The sequence below is a fragment of the Heterodontus francisci genome, chromosome 26 (genome assembly GCF_036365525.1).
Source record: "Heterodontus francisci isolate sHetFra1 chromosome 26, sHetFra1.hap1, whole genome shotgun sequence".
Classification (NCBI taxonomy): Eukaryota; Metazoa; Chordata; class Chondrichthyes; order Heterodontiformes; family Heterodontidae; genus Heterodontus; species Heterodontus francisci.
Window position 1 is genome coordinate 6794524 of NC_090396.1, and position 15933 is coordinate 6810456.

Consider the following 15933-nt stretch of genomic DNA (forward strand, 5'->3'; position numbering starts at 1 on the left):
CCTCCAGTCTTTAACACTTCCATTATACTTAGGCATGTTTCCAGTATCTGGACTATTTGAGTCCTCCATTCTTTGTGTCACTGCAGAATGCCTTGTTTGTTCTACCAGGGCTGCAGGAAATGACTGTTACCCCACAAATTTCTTAAAGCCAGCAGACATCTGATCTAACAGAAGTTGTTTTCAAAGAATCAAACTCCAGTTCGAACCAGGAGCCTGTCCATATGCAACACCCAGCACAACCTAGCAATTTAAATGCTAGCACTGAACCAGGAACCTCCAAATTGAATTTCCTCAAACTTCTATACTGTCTGTTAAAGTCCATGATATATTCCTCCATTGAATAACCAACTGTTTTCCAAAATCTAGTAAAACCTGATCAAGTCCCACTTGCATTCAATAGGTCACCTTACTTGTAAATTTCATCCAAGAATTCTAACAGAAGATCCAACCCTTCATCAATATCCAACTGACAAGCATCCAGTTCACAAATCACTTTACTTTTGGCTGGAAGTGACAATGCCAAGACCATACCATGTTTCCACTTTGGTAGGGATGTAACCCATGCCCACATATCCACTTCATTCTTCCACTAGTCATATGGTTCAGATTCCAATAAGATCGGAGGTGATCATACCCTGAAAATTTACATTTGCTTTCTGCCATATTTTCCACAATAGCCAGTGAGATTTTAGTTTTTTTATGTAAAAAAACAATTTCTGTTTCCAACCTTCAGCTTTAGGTAAGCATCCTCTGCTACCATGTTAAATTCCAGAAAGTTTGTTGGTGATAGTGGATGCTGGTTCCTAACTTTACCCAGTTTCACATTTATTGTACAGAGTAAAAAGGATTACAAGCATGAAGCTCCTCACTCAAAACCTTCACCAGTCTTAGTAATTGAAGACCCCAATTAACACCCTCAATCTGCATATAATTAAACAATTGATACACAATTAGCATCTATATTCTCCTAATTGTAAATCCCTAGAACTACAACCTTTCCATTCTGCTGACCCCAACGCTGTCCTCCCACCTTGAATTGCCCCCTGCTCCACAGTGTCGAGCTCAGCATTCTGGCCATCCTGTATCCTGATCCTCACAGGCAAAAAGTACATTGTAGCTGTTAAATGGAACAGCTTCTGCAATTCCTTCCTCTCTGCCTCCACTAGGTTCCCCTTACCCTGCTGACTCAACCACATTCTGCTTTTTTCTGTATCTGTATTTCTCTATGTGGCATGGCTGTGATCTGCAGTAAATTATCCAGATAGTCCTCCCCCTCCCTTAAGTCTCAGAGTATATCTAACTTGCACTCCAGCTCAACGACTCTAAGTCACAGTGAATCAAGGCAGAGACATTTACCACAGATATGGTCAGCCGGAACAGTCCTAGTGTCTCCATTCTGGAGTCCCAACACACTGCCTGTGCTATTGTTTTCTATTCTATAAACTGGTAATCAGGTGCAATATGCCCCTTTATCATCTCAGTAACCCAGCTTTCACTGCAGTGTTTCATATGACCAGGGCTATTGAGGCCCAGGATGAAGTACTAACCTGGAATCGCACATACTGGCTTGAGTCAACCTCCAACATCTCGAGCAATGTTTGGAACACTCTGTGGTTAGGTAGTCCAAGGACACTCTGTAAACAAAAGGGCAAAGGTCACCATTTCATTCTTTTCAGATAACCAATTAATTAATAAAAGTAAAACAATTGAGTCAATTAAAAATATTAATTAACTGACTCATCAAATAAATACATTGAGATTGAAATGGCAGGGCAGGTGGTGTGCTGTAACTGCAACATGTAGGAGTTTGTGGAATGCATTGCAATCCTGGACAACCACATCTGCAGTAAGTGTGTGCAGCTCGAGGAACTTCAGTGTCAGGGAGAGTGTAAGTTACCTGGACATTTTGTTCCAGGAGGCAGTCACACCCCTTAGGTTATGTAGATCTAGAGTTAGTGTTGAGGGACAGGAGGGTGTGACTGTGAATGAGGCAGGTATGGGGACCCAGCATATAATGATTGCGAACCTCATCCCTTGACTTTGATCAACAGGGAAGAGGTACTTGCTACCAGTGTGGATGAGAACAAGGGCTACGGGTGAATGTACAAACCGACTACAGCACCATAGTGCAGGACGCCATTCAACTGGGGGGAGTGAAAAGGAATTTGGGGGCAGTATAGTCAGGGGGATAGATACAGTTCTCTGCAGACTGAGAATTGCAAAGGCTGTGTTGTCTGCCCAGTGCCGGCATTAAGGACATCTTCTCACAGTTGGAGAGGAGCATCGAGTGGGAGTGGGAAGATCCAGTTGTTGTGGTCCACATAGGTGCCAACGACATAGGTAGAACTAGGAATGACGTTCTGCTGAGAGAGTTTGAGGAGCTTCGGTCAAAATTAAAAAGCAGAACCACAAAGCTAATAATTTCAGGATTGTTACCTGAGTCTCGTGCCAATTGGTATAGGGTCAAGCACATTAGAAAGTTAAATGTGTGCTAAAAGAGTGGTGTGGGAGGCAAGGTTATTCTTCATGGAGCACTGGCACCAGTACTGCGAAAGAGGGACCTGTTCTGTTAGGATGGGCTGCATTTAAATTGGGCTGGGACCAGGGTCCTGGTGAATCAAATAACTAAGGCAGTAGGCAGGGCTTTGAACAAATAAAGGGTGTGGGAGGATTCAGGAAAGGGTAAGTTCAAAAGCTGGTTAAAAGAGATAGGCAAATGGAAAAGGAGGAGGAACACCCTGATAATAAAGACATTGGAGAGAAATGATCTTAGCTCAGAAAATTTCTAGGTCCTCCTTTGCTGAATTATAAGATCCAACCAATTCTCAGGCTTACTACTCTTTTTACTGACATTATAAGCCTCTTCCTTTGATCCAATACTATATTTAACTTTTCATTAGCCACAGTGGGCAACATTTCTTTGGGGTTTTTATGCCTTTTTTATATATATATATATATATATATATATATATAGTTTCAAATAATGCATCAATTCTTTTGATGCTTGTCTACCGTCATATCTTTTAATGTAGTTTCCCAATCTACCTTAGCCAACTCACTCCTCATACCTACATAGTTAACTTTGTTTAGATTTAAGACCCTAGTTTTGGACTTAACAAAATCACTTCAAACTCAATATAAAATTCTGTCATATTATGGTCACTCTTCCCCAGAGGTTCCTTTACTATAAGGTTATAAATTAAACCTTTCTCGTTGCACAATACCAGATCCAAAATAACTTGTTCCCTTGTTGAGGGAGGCAGGTTGTGGATGTAGTGTGGCCCACTTCAACTGTACCCAGCAGTCCTCACCAATCTGCCTGCCGTAGATGCATCTGTCCATGACAGTATTAGTAGGAGTGACCACTGCACAGTCCTTGTGAAGACAAAGTCCCATCTTCACATTTAGGATACACTCCATTGTGTTGTGTGGCACTACCACTGTGCTAAATGTGATAGATTTTGAACAGATTTAGCAATGCAAAACTGGGCATCCAAGAGGTGCTGTGGGCCATCAGCAGCAGAATTGTACGCAACCATAATCTGTAACTTCATGGCCCGGCATATCCCCCACTCTGCCATTACCATCAAGCCAGGAGATCAACCCTGGTTCAATGAAGAGTGCAGGATGGCATGCCAGGAGCAGTACCAGGCATACCTCAAAATAAGGTGTCAACCTAGTGAAGCTACAACCCAGGATTACTTACGTGTCAAACTGTTTAAGCAGCATGCGATAGACAAAATGAAGCGATCCCACAACCAACGGATCAGACCTAAGCGTTGCAGTACGGCCACATCCAGTTGTGAATGTTGGACAATTAAACAACTGACAGGAGGCTGCACAAATATCCACATCCTCAATGATGGGGGAGTCAATCACATCAGTGCAAAAGACAAGGCTGAAGCATTTGCAACCATCTTCAGTCAGAAATGCTGAGTGGATGATCCATCTCAGCCTCCTCTTGAAATCCCCAGTATCATAAATGAGCAATGACATAAAGGGATATGAGGATATGTGGGAAAAGGGCATTGAAGTGGATGATCAGCCATGATTGTATTGAACGGTGGAGCAGGCACGATGGGCTGAATGGCCTACTCCTGTTCCTATCACAGATGCCAGACTTCAGCCAATTCAATTCCCTCTGCGTGATATCAAGAAACAGCTGAAGGCACTGGATACTGCAAAGGCTATGGGTCCTGACAACATTCCAGCAATAGTACTGAAGATAAAAGCAAAATACTGCGGATGCTGGAAATCTGAAATAAAAACAAGAAATGCTGGAACCACTCAGCAGGTCTGGCAGCATCTGTGAAAAGAGAAGCAGAGTTAACGGTTCGGGTCAGTGACCCTTCTTTAGAACTGACAAATATTAGAAAAGTCACAGGTTATAAGTAGGTGAGGTAGGGGTGAGACAAGAGATAACAAAGGAGGTCGAGATTAGACCAGGCCACATAGCTGACCAAAAGGTCACGGAGCAAAGGCAAACAATATGTTAATGGTGTGTTGAAAGACAAAGCATTAGTACAGATTAGGTGTTAATACACTGAATATTGAACAGCAGCAAGTGCAAACCTGAAAAAAAACAGTGGGTAAGCAAACCGAACAAACTAAGATGAAATGAAATAAATGCAAAAAAAAGATTGTAAATAATGTAAAAAAGAATGTAAAAAAAAAAGGAAGAAAAAATAACGAAAAATGAAAGTAAAATGGGGGGCTGTCATGCTCTGAAATTATTGAACTCAATGTTCAGTCCGGCAGGCTGTAGTGTGCCTAATCGGTAAATGAGATGCTGTTCTGAAGACTTGTGCTCCAGAACTTGCCACGCCCCCTAGCCAAGCTGTTCCAGTACAGCTACAACACTGGCATCTACCTGGCAATGAGGAAAATTGCCCAGATATGTCCTCTACACAAAAAGCAGGACACGTCCAACCCAAACAATTACCACCCCATCAGTCTACTCTCAATCATCAGTAAAGTGATGGAAGGTGTCATCAACAGTGCTATCAAGCAGCACTTGCTCAGCAATAATATGCTCAGTGACACTCAGTTTAGGATCTGCCAGGGCCACTCAGTTCCTGACCTTATTACAGGCTTGGTTCAAACATGGACAAAAGAGCTGAACTCAAGAGGTGAGGTGAGAGTGACTGACCTGATATCAAGGCAGCATTTGACTGAGTACGGCATCAAGGAGCCCTAGCAAAATTGGAGTCAATGGGAATCGGGGAAAACTCTCCACTAATTAGAGTCATACCTAACGCAAAGGAAGATGGTTGTGGTTGTTGGAGGTCAATCATCTCAGCTCCAGGACATCACTGCACGAGTTCCTCAGAGTAGTGTCCTAGACCCAACCATCTTCAGCTGCTTCATCAATGACCTTCCTTCAATCATAAGGTCGGAAGTGGGGATGTCGCTGATGATTGCACAATGTTCAGCTCCTCAGATACTGAAGCAGTCCGTGTAGAAATGCAGCAAGACCTGGACAATATCCAAGCTTGGGCTGATAAGTGACAACTAACACTCGAGCCACTCAAGTGCCAGGCAATGACCATCTCAAACAAGAGAGAATCCCAGTTCCGAAGAAGGGTCACTGACCCGAAACGTTAACTCTGCTTCTCTTTCCACAGATGCTGCCAGACCTGCTGAGTGGTTCCAGCATTTCTTGTTTTTATTTCAGATTTCCAGCATCCGCAGTATTTTGCTTTTATTTAAGACAGAATCCAACCATCTCCCCTTGACATTCAATGGCATTATGATTGCTGAACCCCCGACAATCAACATCCTGGGGGTTATCATTGACCAGAAACTGAACTGGAGTAGCCATATAAATACCATGGCTACAACAGCAGGTCAGAGGTTAGGAATCCTGCGGCGAGTAACTCACCTCCTGACTCCCCAAAGCCTGTCCATCATCAACAACGCATAAGTCAGGAGTGTGATGGAATACTCTCCACTTGCCTGGATGGGTGCAGCTCCTACAACACTCAAGAAGCTCGACACCATCCAGGACAAAGCAGCCCGCTTGATTGGCACCCCAGCCAAACATTCACTCCCTCCACCACTGACGCAGATGTGCCAGCAGTGTGTACCATCTACAAGATGCACTGCAGCAATGCACCAAGGCTCCTTAGACAGCACCTTCCAAACCCACGACCTCTACGAACAAGAAGGACAAGGGGAGCAGATGTGTGGGAACACCACCATCTGCAAACTCCCCTCCAAGCCACACACCATCCTCACTTGGAACCATATCGCCGTTCCTTAACTGTCACTGGGTCAAAATCCTGGAACTCCCTTTCGAATAGCACTGTGGATGTACCTACCCCACATGGACTGCAATGGTTCAAGAAGGCAGCTCACCACCACCTTCTCATAGCAAATAGGGATGGGCAATAAATGCTGGCCTGGACAGCGACGTCCACATCCCATGAAACGATAAAAGAAAGAAAAACCGCCGTGCAGTGTGGAATGGCACGGAGGACATTTCTGAGAGGCAGCTTAGGTTGTGTGGGACTGGCTGCCAAGGAGTGTTTCAGGGCTTGCATCTGATGAGCAGTTCTGGCCTCGCAGGGGTCAGCTTGGCCGGGAGCACGCCACACTCCTGAGCCCCCTCGACACTCATAGCGAGAGGTGTCCCAGAGACTTTGGCTACTCCTCCACCTGTCAGTCTGTCCCGAGAGCCAGCCGCCAGGACAGCCAGAGCTCTCTCCTCCTAACTGGAGGCAACCATGTTCCAGACTCTGAATAGATCCCGGTAAAATACAGGCAAATCCCTCAGAAAGGCACGGCTAATTGTTGTCGCCAGGAGCTGCATGTTGTCTTGAAGGCAGTGCCCTTGGTGGGAAAAATAAGTTGCCAATGCACACCTTCTGGGAGGACATACGACGTACAGTTTTCTCTGCAGGGAGCAAAGTCGGAGAGTCGTAGCCTGGGTGCGGTCGCACGCCAGCAACTGGCCGCCCTCCTCAATCAGAAGACTCAGGACCGCGGCAGAGACCCAGTGTTACCTCTTGCCCAGAAGAAATCAACTAGCTTTTTCTGGATCTGGGTGGCAAATGCAGGGGGCGGGGCCAAAATGACCAACCGGTATCACAGTATCGAGGCCACCAGTTGTTTTATGACTAGCGCTCGGCCCCTGTAGGAAAGCACTTGTCCAGCGCCCAAGTCGAGTACTTCCTTGTACCTACAAATCCTGCCAGTTTGCCAGCCAGGCTTCCTCAGCGGGGCTCAGGTGGATTCCCAGATAGAGGAGGTGCATGGTGCTCCACGCAAAAGACGTTAACTCCTCCGGCAGGGATTGATCCCCACGGAGGACACAGCAGAAAAGAACTGCAGGCACTCACGCATCCTCTGCAAGTCAACAGGATCTGTGACCTTAAGGAGCACGTCGTCGGCATAAGCCAAGAGGGCGACCCACATGCCCGTCCCACGCAGAGCCAAACCCACCAACCTCCTGCGAAGCAGGCACAGGAATGGCTCCACACAGATGGTATACAATTGGCCAGACATGGGGCATCCCTGATGCACTCCTCTCCCAAACTGAAGGGACACCATCAAAAACCCATTAACATTGACCAGACACTCTGCGGCGGTGTACAAAAGTCAGACCCAGGATACAAAATGCGACCCGAGTCCAAACATGTGCAGAGTCCCAAAAAGATATTCGTGATCCACTCCTGATCGAAGGAGAGAAGGGCGACTGATAGGCCAGTCCTCTGAGAAAGATGGATCAGGTCCCAGACCAGGTGGATGATGGACCAACCTGGGACCGTGTAGGACTGGTCGGGGTGGATCATGTGGGCCAGCAGGAAGCCCAGGCTGGTAGACATAGCCCAGACAAAGATCTTATAATCTGTGCTGAAGAGGGAGACCAGGCGCCAGTTCTTAAGCAAGCAGAGATCACCCCTCTTCGGCAGCAGGACAATGACTGCCCTGCGCCACGACAGGGGCATCTCCTCGGTCACCAGGCTTTCCCCCAGGACCCACGTGCAATCATCCCCCAGGACGACCCAGAATGCCCTGAGGAACTCCATGGTCAGCCCGTTCGGCCCCTGTAATTTTCTCCTCGAGAGCTGGTGGAGGGTTCCGGTAAGCTCCGTCAATGTTAGCGCAGCCTCCAGTCCTTTGGCACCCTTCGGGCTGACCTTCAGCGGATCCTCCCACAAAACTCTGCACGTGTCCTCGCCGGACGGCTCCGGAAAGAGCAATGTGTCGTAATAGGTGACCAAGGGGCCCATTCCCTCTGGATCTGATGGAGAATCCATCGTCGGCCAGCAGCCCAATGAGCTGCTTATGGACCCCCGCCATTTTTCCAGCGAGTAGAGCCAGGACCGGAGGCAGAGAGAGGAGGCCCAGCAGACAGGGTACAATGTAAATTGGCTTCCGTGTCACGTACATCCCAGGCTACAGCAACAGTTGACCCTCACAGATTTTTCCCCCACCCAGGACACCCAACCCATCAGCTGATGGAGAGTTTTCTCCCATGGGGTCTACAGGCTCTCCCACCACAGATGGGCCCTGTCCCTCCTCAGGAGTTGCCAAATTAAAAGGGGCTTCTCTCCCCACACCAGATTGCCGCTTAGGACTCGAGGCCCCGATGGTGCTGGTGGTGAGGGAAGCTCGATGACCACACCGGGTGATGGAACCTGCAACTCATGGATCTCTTCAGAAAAGGGGCATCTCCTCTTATTCCGGAAGGGGTGTGGAGGCTCAGAGGCCACCATCTCAGTAGAGGTCTCTGCTTCTACCTCCGCACACTCTTGCCCAGATTCCATGAGGCTCCCCTGGATCAGGCTCAGGTTGTTTTCCTGTGTGCAGAGGGCACACCTTCATGTGTTTTGTTTGACACCATGCCTTACTTCCGCCTGGACGGGTCCCCCCCCTCTGCACGGAGGCCGTGAAAACCTGAGTGGCATCTGTTGGAGGTGTAGGGGAGTAGGGGGAGGTGCAGTGGCGCCACCCTGGGGCACTGAGGTGGAGTTGGCAGCCGGGAAGTTGGGGCAGTTCTTATGAACAGGCCCCACCCCCTTGCAGGCATGGCACCGCGCTTCGTTCGAGGTCCAGAGGGCACAGTAGGTCACCCCCTGGAATACCCATTGAAAGGTCCTCCAAGACCTCTTCCTGCACCAACTGCATGTATAGCTGGTGGTGGAAAGAGTAGATATGCCGGAGGCTGTTTTTGTGAAAACCGAGTAGGGGTGATACCTAACCTCACAGGTGGGGGAGGAGGGGCTCACTGGGAATGAAGGGTGGAACGTTAGATAAGATTACACGCTGCACTGTGGCCCCCAGGGGACCAATGGCAGGAAGGTCCGATCCACAGTGAGCCCCTTACTCAGGGCCTGGGACACCGCCCATTCGGTCTTCAGGAAAAACATAGCCTTTCTGTACATCTTTGAGGCTACAACAATGGCCACGGGCCAAAAACCTCAGCCATTGCCTTTACACAGGCCTCAATGGACATGTTGTGGTGGGCGTTGCTCTATGCTCCACGGCTGGACGTGAGTAGTTTGAATGGTGATGGGGCCACATGGGCGGCCATGGAGGCTGCAACCACATAGGTGAGGGCCCACCACCCGCACAGATAGACTCACCATGAGTTCAAGAGCATATCCCAACCCCAATTGTAGGCTTGCAATTCTCACACAAAAATAGAAGGTTTGCAAGAAAAATAATAAATAAGCAAATAATAAGTTAGGGGAGAGGCTGAGGGTATAAGGAAAAATGAAAGAAGCCTGTCAGTGATGACTGCTTCAATGAGGTGGTACACACAGAACACTTTAAACAGTCTTTGCCAGCACTCCTGGTCTTCACATGGGTCAGCTGAAAGGTGCCCAGACACTATCTATCTCCTGCTCTCTCCTCAGCCAGGCGGTCCAGCTGGCCTGGGCTGGGTAACTGAGGTGGGGAGGGAGCTTCCCTGTGTGCTTATCACAACAGCAGCTCCCTGCAGAATTGTTCCTCTTGTTCTTCCGGCCTCTTTCACCTCCCCCAACAGTCGAAATAAAAGTCTGATCCTCATCCACCAAACACAGCTTGTATCTTAAAAGCTCTTGCTTCTCTAAAAGTTGTTTTTAAAAAGCTGTAGTCCTCTCCTCAGCTCCCTCGCCTCAGCTCCCTAAACTCAGCACCCTAAACTCAGCACCCTAAACTCAGCTCCCTCTCCTCAGCTCCCTAAACTCAGCACCCTCTCCTCAGCACCCTCTCCTCAGCACCCTCTCCTCAGCACCCTCTCCTCAGCAACCTCTCCTCAGCAACCTCCCCTCAGCAACCTCCCCTCAGCAACCTCCCCTCAGCTCCCTCCCCTCAGCTCCCTCCCCTCAGCTCCCTCCCCTCAGCTCCCTCTCCTCAGCTCTCATTCCTCAGCTCTCATTCCTCAGCTCCCTCTCATCAGCACCCTCTCCTCAGCACCCTCTCCTCAGCACCCTCCCCTCAGCACCCTCCCCTCAGCACCCTCCCCTCAGCACCCTCCCCTCAGCAACCTCCCCTCAGCAACCTCCCCTCAGCTCCCACTCCTCAGCTCCCACTCCTCAGCTCCCACTCCTCAGCTCCCACTCCTCAGCTCCCTCTCCTCAGCTCCCTCTCCTCAGCTCCCTCTCCTCAGCTCCCACTCCTCAGCTCCCACTCCTCAGCTCCCACTCCTCAGCTCTCACTCCTCAGCTCTCACTCCTCAGCTCTCACTCCTCAGCTCTCTCTCCTCAGCTCTCCTCAGCTCTCTCTCCTCTGCTCCCTCTCCTCTGCTCCCTCTCCTCTGCTCCCTCTCCTCGGCTCCCTCTCCTCGGCTCCCTCTCATAGGCACCCTCCCCTCAGCAACCTCCCCTCAGCAACCTCCCCTCAGCAACCTCCCTTCAGCAACCTCCCCTCAGCTCCCACTCCTCAGCTCCCACTCCTCAGCTCCCACTCCTCAGCTCCCACTCCTCAGCTCCCACTCCTCAGCTCCCTCTCCTCAGCTCCCACTCCTCAGCTCCCACTCCTCAGCTCCCACTCCTCAGCTCCCACTCCTCAGCTCCCACTCCTCAGCTCTCACTCCTCAGCTCTCACTCCTCAGCTCTCACTCCTCAGCTCTCACTCCTCAGCTCTCACTCCTCAGCTCTCTCTCCTCAGCTCTCTCTCCTCAGCTCTCTCTCCTCTGCTCCCTCTCCTCTGCTCCCTCTCATAGGCTCCGTCTCCTCAGCTCTCACTCCTCAGCTCTCACTCCTCAGCTCTCTCTCCTCAGCTCTCTCTCCTCAGCTCTCTCTCCTCAGCTCTCTCTCCTCAGCTCTCTCTCCTCAGCTCTCTCTCCTCAGCTCTCTCTCCTCAGCTCCCTCTCCTCAGCTCCCTCTCCTCTGCTCCCTCTCCTCTGCTCCCTCTCCTCTGCTCCCTCTCATAGGCTCCGTCTCCTCAGCTCTCACTCCTCAGCTCTCACTCCTCAGCTCTCACTCCTCAGCTCTCACTCCTCAGCTCTCACTCCTCAGCTCTCACTCCTCAGCTCTCTCTCCTCAGCTCTCTCTCCTCAGCTCTCTCTCCTCAGCTCTCTCTCCTCAGCTCCCTCTCCTCTGCTCCCTCTCCTCTGCTCCCTCTCCTCTGCTCCCTCTCATAGGCTCCCTCTCATAGGCTCCGTCTCCTCAGCTCTCACTCCTCAGCTCTCACTCCTCAGCTCTCACTCCTCAGCTCTCTCTCCTCAGCTCTCTCTCCTCAGCTCCCTCTCCTCTGCTCCCTCTCCTCTGCTCCCTCTCATAGGCTCCGTCTCCTCAGCTCTCACTCCTCAGCTCTCACTCCTCAGCTCTCACTCCTCAGCTCTCTCTCCTCAGCTCCCTCTCCTCAGCTCCCTCTCCTCTGCTCTCTCTCCTCTGCTCTCTCTCCTCTGCTCTCTCTCCTCTGCTCTCTCTCCTCTGCTCTGCTCCCTCTCCTCTGCTCCCTCTCCTCTGCTCCCTCTCCTCTGCTCCCTCTCCTCTGCTCTCTCTCCTCTGCTCTCTCTCCTCTGCTCTGCTCCCTCTGCTCTGCTCCCTCTCCTCTGCTCCCTCTCCTCTGCTCCCTCTCATAGGCTCCCTCTCATAGGCTCCCTCTCATAGGCTCCCTCTCATCAGCACCGTCTCCTCAGCTCTCACTCCTCAGCTCTCACTCCTCAGCTCTCACTCCTCAGCTCTCTCTCCTCAGCTCCCTCTCCTCAGCTCCCTCTCCTCAGCTCCCTCTCCTCAGCACCCTCTCCTCAGCACCCCCTCCTCAGCTCCCTCTCCTCAGCTCCCACTCCTCAGCTCCCACTCCTCAGCTCCCACTCCTCAGCTCCCACTCCTCAGCTCCCACTCCTCAGCTCCCACTCCTCAGCTCCCACTCCTCAGCTCCCACTCCTCAGCTCCCACTCCTCAGCTCCCACTCCTCAGCTCTCACTCCTCAGCTCTCACTCCTCAGCTCTCACTCCTCAGCTCTCACTCCTCAGCTCCCTCTCCTCAGCTCCCTCTCCTCAGCTCCCTCTCCTCAGCTCCCACTCCTCAGCTCCCACTCCTCAGCTCCCACTCCTCAGCTCCCACTCCTCAGCTCTCACTCCTCAGCTCCCTCTCCTCAGCTCCCTCTCCTCAGCACCGTCTCCTCAGCTCTCATTCCTCAGCTCTCATTCCTCAGCTCCCACTCCTCAGCTCTCACTCCTCAGCTCTCACTCCTCAGCTCTCACTCCTCAGCTCTCACTCCTCAGCTCCCACTCCTCAGCTCCCACTCCTCAGCTCCCTCTCCTCAGCTCCCTCTCCTCAGCTCCCTCTCCTCAGCTCTCACTCCTCAGCTCTCACTCCTCAGCTCTCACTCCTCAGCTCCCTCTCCTCAGCTCCCTCTCCTCAGCTCCCTCTCCTCAGCTCCCTCTCCTCAGCTCCATCTCCTCAGCTCCCTCTCCTCAGCTCCCTCTCCTCAGCTCCCTCTCCTCAGCTCCCTCTCCTCAGCTCCCTCTCCTCTGCTCCCTCTCCTCTGCTCCCTCTCCTCTGCTCCCTCTCCTCTGCTCCCTCTCCTCAGCTCCCACTCCTCAGCTCCCACTCCTCAGCTCCCACTCCTCAGCTCCCACTCCTCAGCTCCCACTCCTCAGCTCTCACTCCTCAGCTCTCACTCCTCAGCTCTCACTCCTCAGCTCTCACTCCTCAGCTCTCTCTCCTCAGCTCTCTCTCCTCAGCTCTCTCTCCTCAGCTCTCTCTCCTCTGCTCCCTCTCCTCTGCTCCCTCTCATAGGCTCCGTCTCCTCAGCTCTCACTCCTCAGCTCTCACTCCTCAGCTCTCTCTCCTCAGCTCTCTCTCCTCAGCTCTCTCTCCTCAGCTCTCTCTCCTCAGCTCCCTCTCCTCAGCTCCCTCTCCTCTGCTCCCTCTCCTCTGCTCCCTCTCCTCTGATCCCTCTCATAGGCTCCGTCTCCTCAGCTCTCACTCCTCAGCTCTCACTCCTCAGCTCTCACTCCTCAGCTCTCACTCCTCAGCTCTCACTCCTCAGCTCTCTCTCCTCAGCTCCCTCTCCTCTGCTCCCTCTCCTCTGCTCCCTCTCCTCTGCTCCCTCTCATAGGCTCCCTCTCATAGGCTCCCTCTCATAGGCTCCGTCTCCTCAGCTCTCACTCCTCAGCTCTCACTCCTCAGCTCTCTCTCCTCAGCTCTCTCTCCTCAGCTCCCTCTCCTCTGCTCCCTCTCCTCTGCTCCCTCTCCTCTGCTCCCTCTCATAGGCTCCGTCTCCTCAGCTCTCACTCCTCAGCTCTCACTCCTCAGCTCTCACTCCTCAGCTCTCTCTCCTCAGCTCCCTCTCCTCAGCTCCCTCTCCTCTGCTCTCTCTCCTCTGCTCTCTCTCCTCTGCTCTCTCTCCTCTGCTCTGCTCCCTCTCCTCTGCTCCCTCTCCTCTGCTCCCTCTCCTCTGCTCCCTCTCCTCTGCTCCCTCTCCTCTGCTCCCTCTCATAGGCTCCCTCTCATAGGCTCCCTCTCATAGGCTCCCTCTCATCAGCACCGTCTCCTCAGCTCTCACTCCTCAGCTCTCACTCCTCAGCTCTCACTCCTCAGCTCTCTCTCCTCAGCTCCCTCTCCTCAGCTCCCTCTCCTCAGCTCCCTCTCCTCAGCACCCTCTCCTCAGCACCCTCTCCTCAGCACCCCCTCCTCAGCTCCCTCTCCTCAGCTCCCACTCCTCAGCTCCCACTCCTCAGCTCCCACTCCTCAGCTCCCACTCCTCAGCTCCCACTCCTCAGCTCCCTCTCCTCAGCTCCCTCTCCTCAGCTCCCACTCCTCAGCTCCCACTCCTCAGCTCCCACTCCTCAGCTCCCACTCCTCAGCTCCCACTCCTCAGCTCTCACTCCTCAGCTCTCACTCCTCAGCTCTCACTCCTCAGCTCCCTCTCCTCAGCTCCCTCTCCTCAGCTCCCACTCCTCAGCTCCCACTCCTCAGCTCCCACTCCTCAGCTCCCACTCCTCAGCTCTCACTCCTCAGCTCCCTCTCCTCAGCTCCCTCTCCTCAGCACCGTCTCCTCAGCTCTCATTCCTCAGCTCTCATTCCTCAGCTCCCACTCCTCAGCTCTCACTCCTCAGCTCTCACTCCTCAGCTCCCACTCCTCAGCTCCCACTCCTCAGCTCCCTCTCCTCAGCTCCCTCTCCTCAGCTCCCTCTCCTCAGCTCCCTCTCCTCAGCTCCCTCTCCTCAGCTCCCTCTCCTCAGCTCCCTCTCCTCAGCTCCCTCTCCTCAGCTCCCTCTCCTCAGCTCTCACTCCTCAGCTCTCACTCCTCAGCTCTCACTCCTCAGCTCCCTCTCCTCAGCTCCCTCTCCTCAGCTCCCTCTCCTCAGCTCCATCTCCTCAGCTCCCTCTCCTCAGCTCCCTCTCCTCAGCTCCCTCTCCTCAGCTCCCTCTCCTCAGCTCCCTCTCCTCTGCTCCCTCTCCTCTGCTCCCTCTCCTCTGCTCCCTCTCCTCTGCTCCCTCTCCTCTGCTCCCTCTCCTCTGCTCCCTCTCCTCAGCTCCCTCTCCTCAGCTCTCTCTCCTCTGCTCTCTCTCCTCTGCTCTCTCTCCTCTGCTCTCTCTCCTCTGCTCTCTCTCCTCTGCTCTCTCTCCTCTGCTCTCTCTCCTCAGCCTTCTCTCCTCAGCCTTCTCTCCTCAGCTCCCTCTCCTCAGCTCCCTCTCCTCAGCTCCCTCTCCTCAGCTCCCTCTCCTCAGCTCCCTCTCCTCAGCTCCCTCTCCTCAGCTGTCCAACCTGCAATTGTCTGCAGCAGTCAGTTGTTGCTCATTGTAAACTCGGCATCTCGAATCAGCCAACACAATGCTGTACCTGCTCTGAGAGTGTTTGATGCTGATTTTGAGTATTGCAGTCTCAGCACTACCATCTCTTACCTTCCCGAGCACAAATTTCACACAAAAGCAATCGCCATGAAAATATATTTAAGAGATGTTGCCTTACCAGTGAAATTACCGCCCTGCCTCTGAGCTCCGCATCGTCCTCTACGAGTTGACTATTAAACAGAAGTGAAATATGTTATCCTGCTGGAAGAAGTTGATGGATGTTGGCTGTTCTCGGTAAGCTGTTTGTTTTCATTTATTCTTTCATGGGATCTGAGCATTACTTTTAAGCCTAGCCTGTTGCCCATCCTTAGCTGCCCTTGAGAAGGTGGTGGTGAGCTGCCTTCTTGAACCACTGCAGTCCATTTGGGGTAGGTACACCCACAGTGCTGTTAGGAAGGGAGTTCCAGGATTTTGACCCAGCGACAGTGAAGGAACGGCGATATAGTTCCAAGTCAGGATGGTGTGTGACTTGGAGGGGAACTTGCAGGTGGTGATGTTCCCATGTATTTGCTGCCCTTGTCCTTCTAGATGGTAGAGGTCACAGGTTTGGAAGGTGCTGCCTTAGGAGCCTTGGTGCGTTGCTGCAGTGCATCTTGTAGATGGTACACACTGCTGCCACTGTGCGTCGGTGGTGAAGGGAGTGAATGTTGAAGGTTGTGGATGGGGTGCCGATCAAGCGGGCTGCTTTGTC

General features: G+C 52.1%; 1 protein-coding gene across 1 annotated transcript in view; it reads right to left on the minus strand.

Moving 5' to 3' along the window:
* LOC137384522 (protein HEATR9-like) overlaps positions 1-15933 on the minus strand; it is a 282848-nt gene that overhangs the window by 37817 nt on the left and 229098 nt on the right. The window contains exons 16-17 of the mRNA XM_068058659.1: positions 15361-15412; positions 1548-1634 (exon numbers count right to left, since the gene is read on the minus strand). Coding sequence (XP_067914760.1) covers positions 1548-1634; positions 15361-15412 — 139 coding nt within the window. The remainder of the gene's footprint in view (positions 1-1547; positions 1635-15360; positions 15413-15933) is intronic.